Source organism: Pongo abelii, chromosome 11, assembly GCF_028885655.2.
Source record: "Pongo abelii isolate AG06213 chromosome 11, NHGRI_mPonAbe1-v2.0_pri, whole genome shotgun sequence".
Lineage (NCBI taxonomy): Eukaryota > Metazoa > Chordata > Mammalia > Primates > Hominidae > Pongo > Pongo abelii.
Genome location: NC_071996.2, coordinates 67,250,052 through 67,275,227, shown reverse-complemented (window position 1 = coordinate 67,275,227; position 25,176 = coordinate 67,250,052). Strand labels below are relative to the sequence as shown.

The window sequence follows — 25,176 nt, the reverse complement described above, 5'->3', positions numbered from 1 at the left end:
TTTGTATTTTTAATAGAGACGGGGTTTCACCGTGTTAGCCAGGATGGTCTCGATCTCCTGATCTCGTGATCCTCCTGCCTCGGCCTCCCAAAGTGCTGGGATTACAAGCGTGAGCCACCACACCCAGCCATTTGTCTTGTTAACTTATGTATTTCTGGCAGAGATTCAAAAAAATTGTATATTTAAGAAGTAAAAGATGTTGGAAGAATAAGCTTCAATGTTTTTACATTTATTACTTGACACATTTATATATAGAGAGAAAGAAATACAGTCTGCATGTATCATCATTTACTCATAGACAGCAGCAGACAGCTACCCATTCAGTTGGCAATGAAAGTTCTCTCCTCCTCCAGCTAAACTGCATTTATAATTGTATTTAACTAGACATTACCTAATTCTTGTTAACTTTATTTACTATCAAAGAAAGTCCTATCTCCAAGTCTAGAATTGGTATGTGCCATCCAATTGCTCTTGTAGAGTACCATATTACCAAAAAATCAACTTCCACAAGACCATTTTGCTAGTCTCTCTCTGGATGAAATTTAAAATGTCCTGTTTAAAGCCAAAACATGGGCAATATAGATACATTTATGGGCATAGCCTGTGGCTCAAAAGAAGGATGTAAAACTCTTAAATATTATGCAACCATCTAATAAAGACACAGGAAATGTATTTTGAGAATTGAAATGTATTCCTGAGAATTTTTTTTAAATTGAGAGATTTAGAGCCTTTGATTTATTTATTTTTCTTTATATATATACAAGTAATAGGATGCTACTTGTATGTGTGGGAGAAGGGAGGTGTGAGGGACCATTGAGAAACAAACTCCTTATCCCATAAAGATTGGACTGGCCTAGGAGTAGGCAGCGACCACAGAAAGTAGAAATGGGGGCTGAACATGGGATGATCTGAAATCTATGTAACGTGTTGTTTGACTTCAAGACCACGCAGTGTCCGACAGTGAATCCTTCCCCACCTGTGCAGGAGACTCCTTGTCTGGAAGAACTGCATCAGAGAGGCTGCAGGCCTGGGAACTTACTGGGGGTGACGTGCCATATGAAAACAGGTGCACTAAAATAAAAGTAGCATACTGAATGGTGGGATTTCTAGCCCCATTTCCCTGTCAAGTTCCCAAAAGCCGGTAACCAGGTTTATATCTCTAGTCAAGAAATTGGAGAATAACTTTTTATTAATGTGCGCATTTCCCTTTCAAGGTGGGATGCAGATGGCTGGCTACCCAATTACCCTAAAGTGAATCCCATGAACCTATGCCTCCATCCATAAAAATACGATTTACACACTGCAGTTTAGTGCCTTATTCTTAAGTGTGAACTAACAGCTTAGGATCACCTGACATTTGGGGAAAGCACATGATACCAAAGATTTTTTAGTGTGCTTTCCTTAAGGGCTGACAGTATTAAGAAAGACTCAGAGACTATGTTGTTCTGTCGATGATGTGAATGAAAATATAAGTCTGTGTCAACAATGAGAATCTATGGAAAGGGAAGCAAAAAATTGGTAACTATCCCTAAATTCCAACTTGGGTATGAAAGTTTCTATAGAAATAAGTCCTGTATTACCAATAGTATTAAACATTCATTCATTATTTGAAATTATCTCATGCATTTACTTTATTCAATTTTATGTTCTAGCACAAGAGCTGATAAACTTTTTCTGTCATGGGCCAGGAAGTAAAAATAGTAGGCTTTGTGGGCTATGCCTGTATAGCAGGTGTGGTCACCCTACTCCATTCTGCTGTTGTAACTAACACAAAAGCAGCCTGAGACGTTATATAAGCAAACGGGCATGGCTATTTTCTAATACAACTTTATTTACAAAAACAGACTGTGGGCCCATTTTGACCTGCACATTGTGGTTTGCTGACACTTGGTTTAGTTCATCCAGTAGAGTGTTAGATCTATGAGAACAGATATACTGTAATACTTGTACTGTGATTCCAGTGCCTAGAGAATATTCATAACCTTTGAATGATTAAAGAATTTGTACTACACCCTTTAGGATTTTGTGGACTTGCTATGTAGATATTTACAGTCTGTTTTCTAAAGCCAAAAAGTGGTGGTGGTTGTTCCAAATGCTTCATTCTTATGAGAACTTTGTAACCAATTCATAAGCTAAAGACTGCCAATGTTGTATTACAAATAATGTGTTGTGAAGGACTGCTCTTGGGTAAGGAAAGGACTCCTCCTGAAATTTATAATTTGGAAACAATTTGGTAAAAACATAAAAGTAGTTGTTGAACTAACACTAGGATCCCTGCTCTCTTGACTATCCCAGGACTTTTTAACTATTACAATTTTGTCTGTTTAAATATCTTGTAGTTCAATTTTTTGTAGATTATTTTTGTTGTTGTTGTTGTTGTTTTTATTGTTATTATTATTATTATGACAGGGTCTTGCTGTGTTGCCCAGGCTGGAGTGCAGTGGCGCGATCTCAGCTCACTGCAGCCTCAACTTCCAGGGCTCGTGTTGTTCTCTGGCCTCCACCTCCTGAGTAGATGGGACTACAGGCACGCACCCACCACAGCAGGCTATTGTTTTTTTTTTATTTTTTGTAGAGACAGGGTCTTGCCATGTTGCCCAGGCTGGTCTCCAACTCCTGGGCTCAAGCAGTCCTCCTGCCTTAGCCTGTAGCTTGGCCTGTAGTTCAATATTTAAGCTGCTTTTCCAAAAACTGTCTTGTAGCTTTGTTTATCTATTGAAGACAAGCATTCTAAGAAAATCCTCAAAACAATAACAGGTAATGAAATACTCTTGTTTTACAGTAAACCTATGATGGACTTGTTGATATTCCTTTGTGCACAGTATCACTTAAATCCATCAAGTTACACAATCGATCTCTTGTCAGCTGAACAGAACCACATTAAATTTAAGCCAAACACACCAATAGGAATGTTGGAGGTAGAGAAGGTAATTTTAAAGCCAAAAATGTTGGATAAGAAAAAACCTACACCTATAATACCAGAGGTAAGAATTCCATTATATATTTTGATGTCTTATTCAGTCATTATCAGCAGCTCATTGTAAGTGAAATAAAAATGGACTTTCCTGGTTAAATTTGATGTGAATGTGGGTATTATGTTTTTCTAGGCACTTTGTTTAGGATTCAGTTGGTTATTGATCCCTGGATTAAATAGAATTTGGGCAGTACTTTAGATTTAATTGCTCTAAAATGGTCAATATGATTGTATAAGAATGTAACAATTATGAATTATTTGTATTTTAAGCTACTCTTTTAAAAAGTATTTTATATGTAAAGGAAAGTTTTAGAATCTTTTCATGAAAATTTATCTAATAATTTCTTAAAGTAATTTTTTGGCCTCTGTGTACTTGGTAAGCAGCAGTTGTAACTTACTAACATCTATTTGTATGTGTGTTTTTGTTTTGTTTTCCAGTTCTTTATTGTGTTTGAATTTATTAACATCGAAACTATTAATGTGTGCTACACATTAACTCCATTTTCTTTAATGTACAAATTTCATGCAAAAATGTTTAACCACAATCATTCTAATATCAGTTCTTATTAAAATTGTTCTATTGCTATAAGCAATAGGGTAGAATTTTATGGGTTTCAAGAAATACTCTTTCATTATGAACATCAACCATTTTCATTTTATAATATATATAAAAGTTTGTATATTAAATTGATACATGTGACATAAATATACATATTCTTGTGTTTTCTTCATATTGTTATGAAGCTTTTTTCAAAGAAGTTGAGTTTTTGAAAATATTAAAACATACTTGCTTTCTACAATATATGATTTAATATTATTAACATATATTAGGATATTGGACTGCCTTCTGTCTAGGTATTTGTTTCTGTCTAGGTGTTTATTACATATCCCTGCTATTTTTCTAGATGGAAATAGTTATATTTATGCTATAGCATGGGATTATACAAAGGGTTTTAGTTTTGTGAATAAAGGTCTTTAAGGACCTGCAAAATGTACATTTCACTTAGTATGGTCTCATGTTGCTAAGTTCCATACAGAATTTAATTCAATTACATAAAATGATGAGATGCTTAAAATCTTCCTAGTAATTTTAAATTATTAGTACTAGATATCTAATGAAGAGATTTAAATATTCTTTACTAAAATATTAAAATTAGCCAAAGTAATTGGCTAATAGTAACAACAAATAGTAATAGTAACAACAAAAGCTAATCACAATAGCTAATGTTCTCTTATTGATAAATGACTATGTACCAGAAAGTCTGCTAAGCTTTTCATATGGATTGTCCCATTTATAATGTTTCAAATAGAAACAAAAATTTTAGTGACTTAACAAAAATACCCCTTTTTTATTGAGGCAGTAGAGAAATTATTTGAAAGATAAATATCCTTCAAAGGGTAGGATAAAATATACATAATTTTGTACTATGTATATTTGCTAATTTTAAAGTAAATATTTTAAGGAACAAAGTGAAAACATGAGTAGTACTAGATATGAGGCTAGTTTTTTAGTTTCAAATTTAATTAAAATCTTACTATAGAATGGTTGGATTATTTAATAAATAAACTAATATGTTTGCTTCTAAGAACTTGCTTTGGATTTAGGAAGTAACATTAATCAAAAAGAGAATTTCACACCAAATTGGAAAGTACTGTTTATTGTTTGAATATGTAACTGTAGGTTATCTCATTATTCTAGACGTTATTGTAGAATGTTTGTTTCAGTAAATTATGGTACAACTATGGCTTTAATCTGTGTTTCAGAAAACTGTGAGAGTAGTGATTAATTTTAAGAAAACACAGAAGACCATAGTGAGAGTGAGTCCACATGCATCACTTCAAGAGCTTGCCCCTATTATATGTAGCAAATGTGAGTTTGATCCATTGCATACACTATTGTTGAAAGATTATCAATCGCAGGAGCCTCTCGACTTGACAAAATCTCTTAATGACCTGGGACTAAGAGAATTATATGCGATGGATGTCAACAGAGGTAAGTAAGACTTTTGTTTTATTTATTTAGTGGGATGTGTATATTTGTATATGTTTGTGCATTGTGTTTGTATGTAGGTGTTCTCAAGTTCATAATGATAGTTAATGGGTCCTATAGATAAAAGTAATTACATGGCATTAGGAATAAGAAAACAAAAAGTTAATAAATATAAATCAAGTTAAATATAACATTTAACTTAATTTCAGTTATTGAAATTGGAATTAAAACTTGTCTTTTTAGCCATCATCCACATTTTATATTTTTTCTTTGATTTTTTTTTTTTTTTTGGTAGGATTTAACTTAATTCTTCATGGCTTTGAGGCTTAAACAGAAAATAAAAATTTACATATAAAGTCATTGTTATTATAATCAAGTGTGAATTCCTGTAGACTCACTATGATTTTGTCTGAGTCTTAATTATCATTCAAGTTTGGAAGTTTCTTGCCAAATTTTTCCTAAGGTCGACACCAAAATAAGTTGGCTTTGAAATGTATCAGTATAATTCAAAAAAATTTTGAAATAGCTCCCAGTTTTAATCCATAGAAATGATGTATTAAAATTTGGAGATCTTAGATAATGCTGGTTTGTATGATGTCTAGTAGACAAATGCAAACATTCAACATGAATCTGTTTCACTAAGAGAAATAAAAGTTTAGTGAAGCTGACAATTATTTACATACTCTTTGCATAGAGACTTCAAAATTTATCCTGAGGTTGTGGCTTTATGTAATCCATAGACTACTTTTTCAACTCAGTGATGTTTTATACTTGAACAAACATCATCTTCACAGTCAATTTACCCTCTTTTATACCCCTCCTTCTGTAGCCACTTCTGTTACTGTCTTCAGTAAGTCATCTTTACAAGGTAAGATGTATGAATCAGTAGAAACAAATTATAACGTGAAATTGGATATATTGAAAATAAGCTTCTAATTTTACCTTTTCTTAACATCACTAACATGTTCATTCTGTATGAGATTTTAACCTAGAAAATATTTGGATTTTATTTCCTTAAAAAATGTATAGGTTCCTTCCCCTTGATTTCCGAATTTAATTATAATACTTTCATTTCAACAAATGTTTAAAAATTATTCTAACAGTGTGGGAAAACATATTCTTTACTCTCATACAAGGGAAAATGATTTGCTAGGGTCTTTACTGGGTACAAATGCTAATAGCTTGGTAGTACCAAGGAAGCATTTCAGATTATTTCACTATTCAGAATAATGGTGTTATATTAATCATATGAAATTTTGCAGTCATTGTTTGTGAATATTTTGTAATAACATGGAAAATGCTTATGTTGAAATTAGCTTTTATACCATATAAGTGTGTTTAACACAATAGGTGAATAAATGCTTTTATATGAAATTGCTGAAAGGAAATACATAAAAAATTTCAATAGTGGTTACCTTTGGGTGGTAGGGTTATGGTATGTGATTTTTTTATCATTTATTTTCTTTATAATACAGAATTTTATAATGGGCATACATTCCTTTCATAGAGAAAAACTGTATTAAAAATTGTCCAATAATAAATTGTGGAAGTCTTTTTTCACCCATTAAGAAAAATCTCAAATAATTGATTACCCTAATAATTACCAGCCTACTAAAAAAACAAGCCTTAACAAACTGCATATATTATGTGTTATTGAAATCTCACCTTCTACTTCTATAATAATAGGAGATTAGAAATAGTGGTCTCTGTGGTTCTTTCTAGCAACAACATTTTGTTACTTCTACTTGACTTTTACTCCTAATTTTGCCACTCTCTATCTGCATAATCCTAAACAAATTCCATAAACTTTCTGGCCTCATTTTGAGGTTGTCGAATGCATTGATTTCTAATATCCCTTCCAGTAATGGAAGGATGTGGTTTATTCAGAATATGAAATGTTGTGGACAAATCTTAAGAGAGTGAAATATTAAAATGAAGAAAGTTTACAGTATCAGAATCTACAAGGTCAATCCAAATGCTGTCACTACCCTTGCCTCCTTATTTTTTCTGGTACTATTTTGAAAACTTAGAACTTTCCATGCAATTATTTTTAGCCTGCCTTCTAGAAACAGGAAACTACAGTATTTGAGTTGCTTTTCTAAGTAAGCTAAAGCCTTTGCTTGTCTTACTGTTTAACCTGACTTGCTATGATCCCTGATGTAGAGCTTTAAGTGAAAACTTAAGGGCTAGCTAGTGTGGAGGATGACCATGTACCTGAAAATTTCTTCACCAAAAATAACCATATGGGCCAGGCACGGTGGCTCACGCCTATCATTCCAACACTTTGGGAGGCCGAGGTGGGAAGATTGCTTGAGCCTAGGAATTTGAGACCAGCCTGGGCAACATGGCAAAATCCCATCTCCACAAAAAATACAAAAATTAGCCGGGTGTGGTGGCACATGCCTCTAGTCCCAGCTACTTAGAAGGCTGAGGTGGGAGGATCACCTAAGCCCAGGGAGGTCAGGGCTGTGGTGAGCCATGACCCTGCCAGTGCACTCCAGACTGGGTGACAGAGTGAGACTGTCTCAAAAAAATAAAAATAAAAAATAAATAAATAATATTCTGGTTATATTTATTGTATTGCACAACCATATGAATTTTTCATCTACTGTTCTGACTAAATGTAATTGTGTATCCATATGCGATAAGTGGTGTATTCCATCTTAAATTGAAATCGTGGCAAATCTAAAAAAAATACAAATATAAATAATCTTTAAATGGATACCAGTTTTAGTTCTACTGTTTAATGCCTGTTTGTCTTTGTGCAAGTTACTAAAACTCTCTGTTCACTTATAGTTCCTGAGAGCGTAATGGAGTAATACCACTGCTTTCATTATATATATATATATCCTGCAGGGTAAATGCTAGCATCTTCCAATGAGAAAAAGGGCTCAGAGTGATCTTTTGATACTTCCCTCACAAGGTCATTCTAAGAAATATATTAGGCATGCAAAAAAACTTTAACCATAAAGTGCTATCTACGTGTTCATTATTATTAGTTGCTAGCATTGTCAAACTCATTGTGTAGAATGTATGCTGCTTATTTAATATTTGAATCATCAGATTTAAAAGTTTTACTTTGTAAAATTGTTTTCCTTTCATATGTTATTGAGGTATATTGTATTATTATATTTATTTGGTGTTAACTAGCTTTCCTTTCCTGAAGTAGTCCCTATTTTGCCATAATTTATTTTGGTTTTTTTAGACAGGTATTTTAAATAACAGCATTTAAGATTATATATTTATCTCTTAGTTTAGCTTTAGTTATGTCTCACAAATTTTAATACACAATATTTTGTCAAATGTTATTGAAATTATATTGTGATTTACCATAAAATCCATATGTTGCTTAGTAGAAGAAATGTTTTTTTTTAATTTTACAGATCACCACTCATTGTTTTTCCAACCTTTTAAAAAAATTCGCTACTCATTTATTGAAGAAACTAGGTCATTTGTCTTATAGCTTCCCATGTTCAGATTTTTACTGTTTGCCTCCTGTGGTGTCACTTAATGTTTAACTTATTGCCAACGTCATTGAAATTTTATTTCAATGTAAATTTCCCCTCTATTTCCTGTAAATTGATGGTTAAATCTAGAGGCTTGATCAGATTTTGGCAAGAGATTTTTTGGCAAGAATACTTTACAAGTGTTGCTGTGTACTTCCATCAGCAAACATGTAACAACGAGTTATTTTTTTCTGATGTTAGCCATCAATAATCTTTGTCTACACCTTAGTTAATTAAGAGTTGAAAACTGGTGAAAGTCTGTTGCAATCAATATTACTAAAAAAGCAAGCTTCCCCGTGTCAGCTATATGACTGCTACGTAGGTCGAATTCAATCAGAAAAAAGTAGAATAGGCTGGATGCAGTGGCTCACGCCTGTAATCCCAGCACTTTGGGAGGCCGAGGCGGGTGGATCACCTGAGGCCAGGAGTTCGAGACCAGCCTGGCCAACATGGCAAAACCCTGTCTCTACTAAAAATACAAACATTAACCAGGCATGGGGGCGCGTGCCTGTAGTCCCAGCTACTTGGGAGGCTGAGCAGGAGAATCGCTTGAACCCAGGACTCAGAGGTTGCAGTGAGCCAAGATTACGCCACTGCACTCCAGCCTGGGCGACAGAGCGAGATTCAAAAAAAGGCTCTGTCTCAATAAATAAATAAATAAATAAGAGAAGAAAAAGGTATAATAAAAGTTGGATGATTTCCTTTTATCAGTTTTTAAAATAATGGACTGGTTCTCTAGCGTAACACAAAGGTGAACAAAGAGGCTTTTTTTTTAGTATCTTTATGAATGTATGAAATTAAACACATGTGACGTGTTTCAGTTTATTGAGTTACTTTTATGATGTCCAAATTATCCTTATTTTTACCAGTAGAAACCGTCTCAAGTTGGTTCCTGAGTCCTTTTAACACAACCTGGTAGACTTTGATAGCATTCTTTCTAGTATGGCTAGATGTCCCAAGCTTATCTTGTACATTCTTTGATACCAACAGAGAATCAACCATTCTCAAGTAATCATGGTTTCTTTTAATGGGAAATGGAATTTATAGCCAATTTGGGCCAGGGAGGCTCAGCACTACTGGCTGTGTCACTGTTTGTAGGCCCTTCAGTTGATATTAGGAGATGCTTTTTGGAAAACTTTATATAAATATTATGTATACAACCTTGAGGTTTGACATTTGCCATTCTGACTAAAGTAGGGCTTCCTAATTTTCAGCACTATTAACATTTGAGACAAGATAATTCTGTCATTAGGGACTGTCTTTTGCAATGTACTATGTTTGGAATCCTCACTGGCCTCTACCCAGTAAATGCAGACAGCACAGTCTCCTAACCCCATTGCCAATGGTGGCAATCAAATTGTCCCTAGCCTTTGTCAGATGTCCTCTGGGTGACAAAATTGGTCCCAGTTGAGACCCACCCTATTAAAGAAATAACTTTTATGAAACATTTAACAAAGTACTGAGCAATTATAATGACTCACATTTTGTAGAATAAGATATTTCATAGTTGTTTAGCTGTGAGACAAAAGTATAATCAAAATAAAGGAACAAACTATGTGGTAGCAATTTCATGTCTTGTTTAATTTGAAGTGTCCTTTCTATTTTGCTTCTATACTTCAAAAGCAGAACACAGACTCTGAGTCAAAAAAATTGAGTTTGTGTCGTAGCTCTGTCATTTCCTGAGTGTTGGCCTTGTTTTTTAAGCTTCAGTTTCCTCTGCTGTGAAATAGGAACAATATTTGCTTGTTGCTTTGAGAACTTAATAAGATTTAAGGTGCTTAGCAGAGTGCCTTGTTTGTAGACTATAATTAGTAGCTTTTAGCATTAGATAAGTTTGCAAAGGGAAAGTAAGAGAAAGAAATCTTGGAAGTGAACAGTCAACCTCACGTACAAAAGTAAGATGCTTTTCTTCTATTTTAGAGTCCTGCCAAATATCACAAAACCTAGATATTATGAAGGACAAAGAAAATAAAGGGTTTTTCAGTTTTTTTCAACGCAGTAAGAAAAAGCGGGACCAAGTAAGTATTTTCTTATATTGCATTTTGTAAGTTTCTTCAATTATTTTTAATTACTAATGCTTTTTACTAATATCTTGAAATTACTAGATTTTGGCTTTGTCATTCTTTACTAGACTGCAAGTGCCCCTGCAACCCCTCTAGTAAATAAGCACCGCCCGACTTTTACAAGGTCCAATACCATTTCCAAACCATATATTTCCAACACCCTGCCGTCGGATGCACCCAAGAAGAGGCGGGCTCCACTGCCCCCGATGCCAGCATCTCAGAGTGTCCCCCAAGACCTTGCACACATCCAGGAGAGGCCTGCTTCTTGTATAGTGAAATCCATGAGCGTGGATGAGACAGATAAGGTGCGTACTTTTGTTTTCTATTTTGTTTTTGTTTTTGGATGAGGCAGGGTACCATTTATTTTTCCTCTTACCTAACTTATCTTTTCTAGGTAGACTAGTAAGAAGTAGTCCTATAACAGTTGGTAATTAGTAACAGTTACTAATATGTAATAAGATGAATGCTCATTCTAAGATTGGTACTAGGAATAGATCTTCTATATATGTACAGATCTGTGATGCAGTAAACGATAAATGTCCATTTTAAGTAACTTTCATATTCAAGCAAAAAAAAAAAATCCGAAAACCTAAAGTCTTGGTTTACTAAGGCCTAACTAGGGGCTGTTGCTTCGTGCATGTAATAGGAATGGAAATACAGTCTTTATTTTTGAATAGTTCTTTTTTGAACAGTAACGCAGTCTTTGAGTTGTGTTCATGGGTTTCTAACAACACGTACTTTCTTGACCTGACTGAGATTCTCCAGGGAATAGCCTGGTATCTACCTAGTACATAGATACTCCACAGTGAAAAAAAGAAAATGAGGCTTTTTATATAGAATATATCACAGTTACCTTTATGCACCCTTATCTTCAAAGCACAGTTATATGTGTACCTTTTTCTCAAAGTTTCTTATTATTACCTTTAATCTCAAATTTTCCCTGAGTTTGCCATTTTGTGGAGATCCATTTGCAAACTACTTTTCATGACTAAACAATCCGCATATTCCTTGCTTTATCCGTGTGAAAAATAAATGAATTTTTAGGTATATATGATTGAAGATGAGACTGTATATATTGTTGCTGGTAATCAGACAGAATGATGTAAGTAACTTTGAGAGCAGATTTTATTTGGAGATACTTGAGACACTGAGAAGTTTTCTTGTATCTAGTTGAAAGATTTTGTTTCCCCCTTGGGAACTTAGTAAATACAATGCTAAAGTAAATTAACTCTTCCCAAGCACCTGATACACATTTCTGTGCTTCCTTGACTTAAAAAAAATTAACCATAGTTTTTAAATGTAGTTTATAGACTATCATACGTGCAACTCAAAGAGATAGAAATGAATTTTGAAAATGCTTAACCTCAGTACTTGGAAAATAATCTATTAAGTTTCTTATTTCTATGAAGACTTTCTTGTCTAATTTAGTATTTGTTGTATAAAATCTCATCTAATCTCACAAATCAGGAGGATAATGTTTTTGTCAAGTGATAGAGTCACATACTGACAAAGAATTTGCAGGGTAACTGCTTGAGAGTTGGGTGAATCTTCACGGAAGAGATGATTCTTGAGTTCACTCTTAAAATATGTGTGGGAGTGCATTAGGCAAAGGAACCCTGTTCAGAGAAGCAGGAATGTGAACACTATGGCTTGCCGGGACATGAGCAAGAAACAGAGATTGAAATTAAGCACGGTAAGCAGGGGTCAAGTCAGGGTCCCAAAGACTTTATTTTGTGCTTGTAGCCCTTTTAAATTTATTCACAATAAGAAGTAGCATTTTTAGGGTTGTTGTATCATAGAAGAGTGTAAATTATACTCTTGAGTAGCTAGCTTTTTGCATATATTAATATATATAGAAATATACTTTAGCCCATGCTCACAAATCTTTATTCCAGCTGTCCTCATCCAATCTGTTTCAGTAAACTTCCTTTGTATTTGGCTCCCCAAGAGGTCTATGTTGTCTTTCTAATAGTCTGTTTCTTAAAATTCTGGGCTGTGCTACCAGTGACCTCACTGAAAGCTATTTCTTTTGATTCTCTCCCCCTGCTCTGTGACCAGTTGCTGCCCCTGTGTTAAGTAATCTTTTTTTTTAGTATGTTGCCTTTGGCAAACTACACATCTTTATACAATTTTCTAATTATTTTTTCTTTTGATCTGGACATCTGGATAGTTCTTTGATGTATTGTTCAGTAGGACCCAGACTTATTTGTTTTTCCCTAGAGAAGCTGAAGAACCATTTTTTATTTATTCATTGCAAAAATTCTTAGTGATTAAGCTGTAGTACACACACAAATTCATACCTTCCTAGGCATCTCTGCAACTAACTTCTTGATATATTTGATGTGGTTAATTACCCCCTTGGTCTTGATTTGTCTTTTTCTTCCTTGGTCTTGAGCCTCTTCTTATATCTCAACCCTCTTCTATTTTTTTTTCTTGTCACTATTTCTTTTATTCATTTTCTAAATTTGGAGGTACTAAATCCATGGTCTTGGTCTATATTTCTGCACTTATTCAGAGAAGACATCTCTTAATTGAGTTTGTGGGCTGATGGTTCTCAACTGTAGTGGTTTGAATATGTTCCTTGCAAAAGGTATGTCTGAGCTCTAACCCCTCCAAAACCTGTGATTCTGACCTGATTTAGAAATAGAATTTTTGCAGATGTACTTAAGGATCTAGAGATGAAATCATATTGGATTTGAGGTGGGCTTAAATCCAGTGGCAGGTGTCCTTATAAGAAGAGGAGACACACAGGCAGAGAGACACAGAGAAGGTCGTGTGAAGACAGAGGCAGAAATTGGCATTATGCTGCCACAGCGAACCATTACTAGGAGTCACTGGAAGCTGGAAGAGGCAAGGGAGGGTTCTCCCTAACGCCTTCAAAGGGAGCATGACTCCGCCAACACCTTGATTTCAGATTTCTGTATTTCAGAACTGTGGAAGAATACATTTGTGTTGTTTTTAGCCACCCAGTCACGGTAATTTGTTAGGGCAGCCCTAGGAAACTGTACATCAACTTCGTAATTCCAGTCTCGGTGTTCTTCCAGTTGCAATTTGAATTCACAGTTGCTATTGACTCATCACTACCTGGAAGACGTACTTAAGACCCGAATCATTGTTTTTCACCAGACTGAAAAGCTCAAGATCATCTTTGATTTTTTTTTTATTTTTACATCTAATTAGAGACCAATCCTTCATTCAGTCTCCCTTCATGATGTCTTTTATTCCCTCTGCTGACATCTTTTGTAGAGAAATCCAGGACAGAGTATAAAGAGAAAACCAGTACTTAACGTGTCTTTGAAATACTCAACGTTGCAAGCTGCCGCGTTTGTATTTATTAATTATCACTTCTCATTTCAGAAATTTTGCATAGCTTGTTGTCATTTTTCTGGGCATTCAAGATCCTCTACAGAATGATCACAATTTTACTTTTAAACTTTTTAATTCCTCATCGTTTATAGGATAGGATAGGATACTTATATGTCTAACCAGAAGATTTGACTTATTGTTGCTGATGCAAAATCCTGTGTTCTATCTTTTCAGGATGGAATGGCCCCACTTCCATCTTCTTCATTTCTACTTACCCATCCAAAGGATGTCCATTCTTTTATCAGATTCATGGAGAGTTTTCTAAAGATTCCAGCGCAGAATAATCTTTACCGTCTCTGAATTTGTCCCTCTTGTCCCTTTTTATTTTCTCTTAATTTGCATTATGTATAGGTTTTATATGTTATTCTAAAGATAAAAAGAGGAATACAGTAAAAATTCTCCTTCCCTATCCCCAACCAAGTTCTCCTGCCCAGAGGCAACCACCGTTAACAGTTTCTTGTGTGTCTTTCCAGAGATAATGTATGCATATTTAAACCAATATTCATGCTAAATATTATTTTTTTTTCCTCAGGTGGCCATATACTACATGCATGTTATACTTTACTTTTTGGTATGGAATTATTTATTCTGGATATTCTTAGCAGTTCATAAAGGGCTTCCCTTTTTGAAGGATTGAATAATATTAAATTGATGGGTATAACATGACTTACTTAACTCATCCTCTAAAGATAAACTTTAGGGTTGTATTATGGCTTAATGCTTGCAGCATTGTTAAATTTTACCTTTTTCTTTTCCCCACCCAGAGGTCAGGAATTGTGTTCTCCAGCAAAATTCTGTAACATGGTAGGTGTTCAAGAGAATTGATAAGTAAACATTAATCACTGCTTTCATAGCCAGGTATAGTATATACAATGAGAATGTGTCACACATATCGTAAAATTTTAGTATGTCATTCATATATCTGGTAAATTTTCAGAAGTACGTGGACAACTTAAAGATCGCTTACATTTACTTTTATGGTAATTGGACCATGTAATTTTTAGCAATATATTTCTTAAGCTTTTATAGAAAAGCCAGAATTTAGATAAGCTTATATTGAAAACTTAAGGTCCAACTAAATTATACTGTATATTGCATAATGCATATAAATATAATTGATCCTTGAATTAAAATTGTTTATAGCCCAGGCTTGATGGCTCATGCCTGTAATCCCAGCACTTCGGGAGGCCGAGGTAGGAGGATCACTTAAAAGCCGGGAGTTCAAGACCAGCCTGGGCCACAAAGTAAGACCCCTGCCTCTACAAAAAATAATAAAATAAAATAAATCAGCCAGGCATGGTGGTGTGTGCCTGCAGTCCTAGCTACTCAGGAGGCTGAGGTGGGAGGATCACTTGAGCACAGGAATTCAAAGCTGCAATGAGCTGTGATCTCACCACTGCACTCCGGCCTGGGTGACAGGGTGAGACCGTGTCTTTAAAAAATAATAATGAATTTTAAAATAGTAAAAATGTGGTTTACATAGCCAGATGCAAATATTCAGGAAATTCAGCAAAACATATGAACTTACAAGTGAATCATGCTTATTTCACTGCTTGCTTGTTTTAAATTTAAAATCAAAGATGGTCATTATCACTATAAACATTTGTATCTATTTTAACAATTTAGTTTTCAATTTGAAAATGTAAAATGTCACTATTTTTAGTGATTGAAAATGATAGCATGTTGAGGAAAACACAACTTGGAAGAAAAATATTATGACCAAATTGGTTCTAAGTATGTGAATTTTAGACACTTTTATTTAATTTTTATTGTTCAGGATACAAAATAAACCACAAGGGTGCGCTGTTTGACAGAAGTACAGTATTCTAATTTTTCCATTTTTTTTTTCTCCAAAGCACATTTTAATAAAGCAGAAAGAAAATATTGGAAATAGTTACATTGCATGAGAAGTAGAAAATGCTTATTCATGCGGGTACATAAAGCTAGAGAGATAAATGTCAGTAACACATGACAAAGGGATTTATAATTAGCAATTTTATTCATTTTGAGTTTTTAATGCATTTTTTTGTTCTTTTAAGAGCCACAGAAACTATGTTTGCCTTAGTCAAGGTTTACTGATGTCAGTAAATCTGTATCTTAGGAAAAATTTTGTCAACCACATTTATTTTATATTTTTTGGCTGTCTATATTTAATAATTTGCCTCATTCTTCTAAGATATTTCTCAATATTAGCAAATTAAAGTATATGGATGGTGTTTTTTTAGAGCTTATACTGAAAATGCTCACATAAAAGGCTGTTGATTTGCTGAGCTAATTTTGACAAACTAATTGTGCAGTTTCCAAAGACTATTCAAAGTTAGCCGAGATAGCAAAGATCCAAGTTAGCAAATGATTTAACCCAAACTTTCTTAGAATATTTCTGCATCTAAAATTATTTTTTCCATCTAAAGAATACATTTTGAAGAACACATATTTTACTATTATTGCTGCAGTATCCTTTCAAATCCCTAAATTTCTCTGTACCCTCTTTCACATTATTTCAAGTCTCACGTCATTTTTCCTATGAAGGTGAATATATCATCTTCTATGAAAATGTTTATTTGAAAAGAAAACTTTCCCATTAGAAATTTTCTGGCAGTATTTCTTGGTAGTTTTTGAGCATTCTTTAAATATGATTTTTCCTGAGGATTTGAAATGCCATTTGTGCAACAAGACATATAATAGATCATGCTTTATTTATATGAACCATATAACATATATTCTTATATAAAATGTACACAGTTATTTACAATAAGATTGTCATTTGTGAAATGGGAAGTCAGAAATTCGATTACATTGACTTAAATTGAAAGTGACTTAGAATTCTCAGATAAATCTAAATTCAGAAATCTAGTTTCTGCACCATATCTGCTGACCAAGAGTTTATGAAGAGCACATTTAATAAAATCAATGGCCAAAGGATGTTCTTGGTCTTATTGACAAATTAGCCTCATAAGCTGATTTTACATTTGAATAAGTGGAAGAAGAGTCAGGAAAGAGTATTGGGTAATCTTGACCCATAGAATTCACAGAACGTTTTGGGGAATTTTTCATTTGGCACATTTGGTGTGACTGCTGCTTGGAATGATGAATATACAACAGCAATCAATTTTTCCCCTGGCTATGGGCATGGCACATCATTTTCTTTGGGATATTACATTGTGGCTGGAAACACTGTAAGAAATGATCTTCACTGGGCATTTTATTTTGTCTCATTTTGCATCCTGCTTCAGACAAACACTCAACTATTGAGAAACGGAAACTCTTTGCCATCTAGTATTATGCAAGTGAAATTTAATACCTAGAGTGTTAGTTTTAAAATAACTGACTTAATTTTTTAAATGTTTTACATTATTCATCTTTTACGCAATTTTATATTCTAATATATATCATGGTTTATAAGCAGATAAGATGATGTATTGTCATATACTTATGAAATGTACAGGTACATATTTTGCTATTTTACTGAATTTTAATCCTAGTTATTTTACATAGAGTATGTAAGGTTGTACCCTCTGTTGTAATAGAGTATGTATTTGCAATGTTTAAGAAACATCCCCCTTTTTAGATTTTCACACAGGTTGTCATATTTTATTTTCCCCTCCATTTTCCTCTTGTATTTATTATATAGAAAGTGGACCACCACGCATAATTCTACAATTGCCTAGGAACAGTGGTTACCATGGCATTTTCAGTTTCCTTTACAGAATACAGCTGTCTGTACTTCCAAAAATATGACTGGTTTCATTCAGTAGAGAAATGTACCAACACAGTATTATATTTAATCTGCTCCCCTTTTTAAGGCTTTCCTAGATATAATACATACTTTGCCACTGTAGTTTTCATCAGATTTTCAAAGGGTCATAATCACAATAACAAAAGCAATGGTGAATGCTTATATAATGCTTACTAATGTTTCAGACAAGGCTCTAAGAACATTACTTATTTAATTCTTATGACAACCCTCTGGGCCATTACATTTTAGGTTTCTGACAATTCTACTTCTAGCCTAAAAGAACTATGAATTATGAGGAATTAATAAATTGTTAAACTTTAAGGAAAAATATATTATTCAAAGAGCAGTAGGTCATTTGTGGAATTAATATGGATTTCTCATTCTTATCTATTAGTATGTAAAAAGTCCTACCTCTCTGAAATAACATGATGAGTTAATAAAATAGTATTGAAAATAATGACTGTTAGGAGGCTTATTTTACCAGTATGAAGTTTACTTAGCCTCTCTACCTCTGTGATGTTTGTGACCTCATGGGAAGATCTGCCTTTCTCTGGTAACCAGCATGGGTTAACAGAGGCCAGGGCAGATAGAAGCAGGCCTCTTTTCTGGACCCACAGTGATAACCTTATGGTGTCACTGGGATAAGCCTGCTCCCAGCCTTAATTCCCTTTCTGGATGAACTGAGTTGGCCCCAGTTTGTTTGATTGACTGTAGCTTCACTCTGGTATAGGTCCTAAACTCGGTTAACTTCTAGATTATTCACATTCTTCTACCCTGTGGCTAAAAACACCTCTATCCTCATCACTGTGATCACAGGGAATCATGGTTACCACCATTCCCTGTCTTTTAAACTTGATCCTGAGCTCTGCTTTCTGGTGGTTCATCCTGTCTTTTTTTTTTTTCATCCAAGATGTACCATTGAGCTAGACCCTCATCATTGGGCTTTTACTAAATGCTGTATGCAAAGGATTATGACGAATAAGACTTAGTTTATATACTTTATCAAAGTATCATAGGGTTGATGAAAGCACGGATTGCCTCAGGAAGACAAATGGAAAAAACTTACAGGGGGATAACATGGGATTTTTTAACGTGTGTGTGTGTGTGTGCGCGCGTGTGTGTGTGCGTGTGTGTGTGTGTGTGTGTGTGTGTGTGTGTGTTTCTTTCTACTGTGCCTAGAGAAGGGCTGGAAAGAAGAAGTCCTGACCTGGCCTGAGAGAGAGAATCTTGAATTCTACTAGTAGGTCTATTATCTTCTTCTTTGCTGTTGTCATTTTTTTTCCTTCACCTTTGCTGAACTTCTCTATGACTTAGTTTTCTCCTCTGTAGAATAAGGTTGTGTAATTAAATTTCCCAAAGTCTCTTCCAACTCTAGTATTACAAAATTATGCTATTTTGCTATTTTTTAAAAATTGGCCTCTAACAGATAAACGTGCTTGTTTTGGTTTGATCAACATTAACAAGATCATGGTGTCTAATCCTGGCATTACTCCTCTGAGGATTTCAGAAACTTAAAGTACAATAACAAAACAAAACATTGACTGACATCTTTCTTCCCAAACTCCTAACTGTAACACAAAAGTTAACACAATTGCATAGGTATTGCATTACCAAAAAGAGGTAGAAGACTTGATGTTTGATGACGACATGCTTAGGTTAATGAGTTTGTTAACCATGGTAACCATGTTACCATTGACTAATAATGAGTTTTAAAGTAGATGACTTTAAGAGAAATCTAGTGGCAAGCTTGGCCACTCAGAATCCCCTGAATGGGTTTAATTTTTATTAACCAAAAAGGTACAAGTTACTGTTGGTGGTGGTATTTAGATCACATATAAGTGAACCTAGCTGTAACCTCATTGCTTCCTCTCATAGTATTTATTTCAGTAGATTGGTAGGAGCAGCAATAAAATTGTCCACATAGTGATAGCTGGCCTAGTGTAGATATAAGAGCTCCAGGCCCTGGTACTGCTGTCCTATTTCTTCTCTCGTTATTATAGTTGTCTGGGATCTGACATGCCACCTCTATTCCTTATACTCCTTCACTTTGATGTTATATGACTTTTCTTAATGTACAAAACCTAGGCAGGCTAAGATTTTCTATGCCATCAGTGAAGAATCTTAAAACAGGTTTATATAGAGAATAAGAAAATAGAATGCATAAGCCCTAGATTTTCAGGAGTGGGGAGGAAGTGCCATCCAAAGAGGAAAAGGATGTAGAACAGAGAGATACAGGATATCAGAAATAAACTTCCCCCACCCCACCAAAAGATAACATTTTATTTTTACAAATCACAGTAATATAACAAAGAAACTGGCATGTATGCTTTCATACAATACAAGCCAAAATTTGCATGCACGTGTGTGTGTGTATCTATGTGCACTATGTATATACAGGTGTAAAAAGATACACATATAACAATGGACACCAAAACTTCTATGAGGCGACTTTTATTTGGGATTTAGTGATTTTTTTCCTCATCATTATATGCATTATTTGTGTCTTGTGAGATTGAGCTAATTTTATCACATCAACCATAAAACTGATTTAATTGTGATAAAAACTCAGAGCTTATTTTGCAAATTCAATACAAGACCTCATACTTCTAAATTACATTTATTATAGTGTAATAATAATATATATAATAATGACACTTAAAATTGACTTGCTTGTCTAAGTTGTAAAAATTTTTTAACATTCTTCCATCAAGAGTTAAGAGTTAAAACTTGACCCTCAGATATATGAAAAGTTCAGTTATTGGGACACAATAGCAAATATCATAAATTAATGTCAATTTATAAGATATTTTATACTATTTAATAGTGTTTATTGGGAATGTCCAGGTTGGAGAAGAATAATGTGAGTCTGTCCCTTGAAAAACAAAACATGAGTTTTAAGACAATTTCAAGGGATTGTTTACATTCTCTCCACTAACCCCACCCTTTTCCACCTGTGAAAATCATAAACAGAACCAACAGATTCTATTAGAAACATTTAACAACATTATTGAAGTCGAGCTTCTATGTTTCTACCCGCTAATTGAGTGTTTTTATTTTCCATATGTATTCTTTCATTTAACTCTTTAATCCAAGATACGTCAACTTCAATGACCCACATTTTATAATTCAACTATGATTAATAAGTGATCTAATAACTAGTACAGAGCAAGTATTCAGTAAATCTCTTGAATGCCATTTGATTCTATTTTCTTCAGCTAAATTTAGTTGGATTTTGAATCAGTAAATTCTGATCTGGGTGTGAATTCTGTGGGATTAACAATCTGGCATGGTTTTCAACCTGACCTTGCCACTTTGATTAGTAGATTCTGTTTCTCCTTGTGGTATTTTCCTTTTTACAGACCATAAAATTCAGTGATGTGCATTCCTGTTAGAAGTGCAGTTTTCATTAATGGCAAGCAGACTTATCAGTGACTCTAACTAAAGTAAATAATTGAACATCTCTAATGATTAACCAAAGCAGTTTCCCCTAGTAAGTAGAAACCTCTGTGTTTTCTCATTTTGTAAAGCCTTTAGACTTAATAAATTTTAATCTCTACCACTTTTTAAAATGTAGTCATAATTTGAACAAAGTAAATGTTTGTTGGTAGTAAAAGCTGAAGACAGTTATAAATAGTTCCTTAATTTTTCACATTAAATTTGCTTATGAGACATTTCAAATGTATGTACTATAATACACATCCATGAATTCATCACTGATTCAACAAAGTAGTGTTAAATATTTAACTTTTATTAAAGTCCTTTAAAGTATGTTGAAGAGACCCGAGTTGACTTAAAGGTGGAGATTTTTAGACCCACAATGAATGTTTATACAGTAGACTAAGCATCGGTTCCTGAACATTGGGCACTGTTGAGTTTTAAGGTTAATTATTACTGAGACTGATTCCAATAGGACTCTTACCAACACAGTCACCAGAGAGTACAATCTTAAAGTAAATACCTCCTTTTACCTATGCTTTTTACTCCAACATCTATATAACTATAATTCTTATTTTATTTGCAGAACACTTTCATGTACTTTAAAACAGACAAATTGCATGTAATAATATCAGCTGATGGTTATGAAGCATGTATTGTATGCTAGGCGCTGTGCTATGCATTTTACATATAACATTTAATTTAAGCATCCCAGCCCCTTTTGACATAGGTGCTATTACTTTTCCTTTTCATGAATGAGGAGGCCGAAGGTCACAGAGACAATAAATGGCATGTTTCCTGGTTCAACCGCTTGTATTGACTCCAAAACCCATTTCTTTAGGAATCATTGTAGTGGGCTGCCTTCTACCTTGCAAACTCTCTGTAAGCCTCTCTCCAACTAGACAAATTCACATTCAGAAATAGTGGGTAGTTTAGCTCTGATGAATGCAAGAGCAGAACTATTGGGAGACTCTTTGGAGCATACTCCTAAAGTGCACAGAAGAAAATACAGCTTAAGAATGCTGCTGCTGGCCAGGCACGGTGGCTCACGCCTATAATCTCAGCACTTTGGGAGGCTGAGGCGGGTGGATCACAAGGTCAGGAGTTCAAGATCAGCCTGGTCAAGATGGTGAAACCCCGTCTCTACTAAAAATACAAAAAATTAGCCAGGCATGGTGGTGGGTGCCTGTAATCCCGCCTACTTGGGAGGCTGAGTCAGAGAACTTGAACCCGGGAGGCGGAGGTTGCAGTGAGCTGAGATCGCACCACTGTACTCCAGCCTGGGCAACAGAGCGAAACTCCATCTCCAAAAAAAAAAAAAAAAAAAAAAAGAATGCTGCTGCTTAGGGGTCAGTGGTCTTCCCAGCCTTTTAATTTAATTTAATTTAATTTTTTGGCATTCTAAATTCATGATGTGTATTACTTAAATATTACTTAAATGCTGTGGCAGTTTAGTAAGGCTGCTTTTAGCATTAGTCATTCCTGGGTTTGGAGCCTCTCCAGTCTTGCATGTTAGATATGTATATTCTCTGTAAATCCCAGTGTATACATGTGCTTTCCTGGCTACAGTCTATTTAGAAACATCGAAGTCTCCTAACTTAAATGTCCCTTCTTTTCCTGCAGACTTTACCGCGCCTCCCCAAGGGAAGGTTTTTTAGTAGATGTGGAACATCTCTTTCTCAAGTACCAGTTGTTCTTCCATTTTGTGTTAAGAGTGATGTTTTAGTTAACACACAATAACTCCACATTTGATTTTTATTATCTTAACTTCCCTTGGCAATTTCTTAAATAATTGAAATTATTTTCCAAGAGTCTTCATAAAACCTCTTGCCTCTGTGTCTTATAGGACAGCAAAAAATATATATATTAAGCTATTTCCTTGAATGCTAATATGAATATTACTCATATTTCAAAAGAAAATTTACATTTCTGTCCTTCATTAATCTGTTGGTTATTATCTAAACTCACTATTCTTATTTCTTCAAAACTCTTGCCTTTGCACGACTTATACCAGTTGTTAAATTTACATTTTGTCCTCAACTTTAATACGTTTTAACCATTATTAACAGCGTAAGTTCCAGTTATGACAGACCACATAATTGTACCTCGTATCAATTAGTGACAATCATGTTCACTTTCCTCTGATGTCTTTTTATTTTTATTTATTTATTTATTTATTTTGAGATGGAGTTTCACTCTTGTTGCCTAGGCTGGAGTGCAGTGGCGCAATCTTGGCTCACTGCACCTCCACTTCCCGGGTTCAAGTGATTCTTCTGCCTCAGCCTCCCAAGTAGCTGGGATTACAGGCACACACCACCATACCCGGCTGATTTCTGTATTTTTAGTAGAGACGGGGTTTCTCCATGTTAGTCAGGCTGGTCTCAAATTCCTGTCCTCAGATATTCTACCTGTCTTGGCTTCCCAAAGTGCTGGGATTACAGGCGTGAGCCACAGCACCCAGCCAATGTCTTTTTTCTTAGCCTCTTTAATTCAAATTTCAGCTTTAGTAATGCATATCCATTTACCATCATGATACCCATGCACAACATGGTAAGGGTGGTGAATGTCACAGAATAGGGTTGTAAAATAATGCTTCCCCTGATGTCCATGGCTTTGTCTTTTCAATATGCATTTCCCCCAGTTATCTTCATAAATTCTGTTGAAAAAAATTTAGCATTTATAAAACTGAAATATGTCTGTTTTGACAAATTTTAAATTCTTTATCCATAAAAATATAAATACTCTGTTTTACAAAAAGCTAGCTTATTTTAAGACCTCTAGGCTGAATAATGAAATATATGAGTCTATGGTTACTCTGTCTTTGAGTTATGAATAGGCTCATAAAAATTTGTGAATCTGTATATATTCCTCCATTTTTTATTTCTATACTGTCTGCTTTATTATAACCAAAATATAAGAGCTCTAACTCCCAAGGAGATACTCTCTTTGAGAAATTCATGTCATGGCTGCTTTTATCATGGAAAAGACCAGTAAGTGACAATGATTAGGAATGTGACCTAAAGGTGAACACATTTTTATTATATGCCTCATGAAAGCAATCAGTTGAAATACGGGAAACATGGAACTAGGGAGGAAAATCAAATGCTCTTGTTGCTTCATGCATTAAGCTGCCACTTATTGATCACCTATTGCATTCTTACTGGTAAACTAGATCTGCCATAGGAGTGGAGCATGGCTTTAATAGGGCTTTACAGAAGTAAATCCGAGAAATAAAATCACATCTTCTACTGCTTTTGATTTGTAGATAATTTTTTTTTAAAGTGAAGGGCCGTGTTCTTTTGGGAGAACTTTTGGCCTTTTTTCTGATGTTTCCTAAATTTGTTACTCTTAAGATATCAAGGGAAGGTTTTAGAACACAAAGGCATTATCAGTAGAAATATTTCTATTTAACCTTTGTATTCTATTCAAAACAATATTTAAATACTGCCAATTCCTTGGTGCATTTCTTTCTTACCTTTTTGTTGCAGTGGGCCCTTGTTTTGAATTATTTCAAACATCCATTGAGAATCCACCCCTATGCCTACCCCAGTCAGGATGATCATAATATTTAGTCAGAATTGACTTTAGTGACTCTGAAACAGAATCTGAGTTTGGATGGCAAGCTTTAACTCATTTCTTGCTGGATTATAGAGAAATCTGAAAAATTTTGGAGGAGGAATCAGAGTAATGGGATGGGGTTGGGGGCAGCTCTTTACCAACTAGTAGGAAAGAAGTTTAACATTTCAACTATTGGTAAAATCTCTCTGGTGCCACCTTGTCCCACCCCCGTTATGAGGCACAGTTAGTGGGTTTATGGAGGTTTGTTCAGTGAAGCTCCTGCCACTGTAGACCTAAATGTTTCTCTCCCTGTTAAGTGACCTGCCTTCCTCTTTAGTACCTAACACAGTTGGCAAAGAGCACGGCTAACTCAAACCGTTTTCTTTGGGGGCAGGCTTCCCTTTCTCTCTGGCAGATATATTACAAAATTACAAAATAGTAAATTTGCCAAATTTTTCTTCGTGTGTAACAAGGCATAAAGACTGAAAAATATCTTATGAATTAGTTCACTTCCCTTAGAGGTACCTATGTTGTCTTGTAAGACTAGA

General features: G+C 34.6%; 1 protein-coding gene across 3 annotated transcripts in view; it reads left to right on the top strand.

Annotated features, from left to right (window-relative positions):
- The window catches only part of COBLL1 (cordon-bleu WH2 repeat protein like 1), a 158,183-nt gene that overhangs the window by 110,430 nt on the left and 22,577 nt on the right, over nt 1-25,176 (top strand). For 2 of the 3 annotated variants that reach the window (XM_054549409.2, XM_063712837.1), the window contains 4 exons: nt 2,783-2,984; nt 4,739-4,967; nt 10,391-10,488; nt 10,602-10,838. In XM_054549409.2, the coding sequence (XP_054405384.1) occupies nt 2,783-2,984; nt 4,739-4,967; nt 10,391-10,488; nt 10,602-10,838 (766 nt within the window). Of the gene's footprint in view, nt 1-2,782; nt 2,985-4,738; nt 4,968-5,793; nt 5,833-10,390; nt 10,489-10,601; nt 10,839-25,176 lie in introns of all 3 variants that reach the window. The other variant, XM_009237785.3, reaches the window with a different exon arrangement.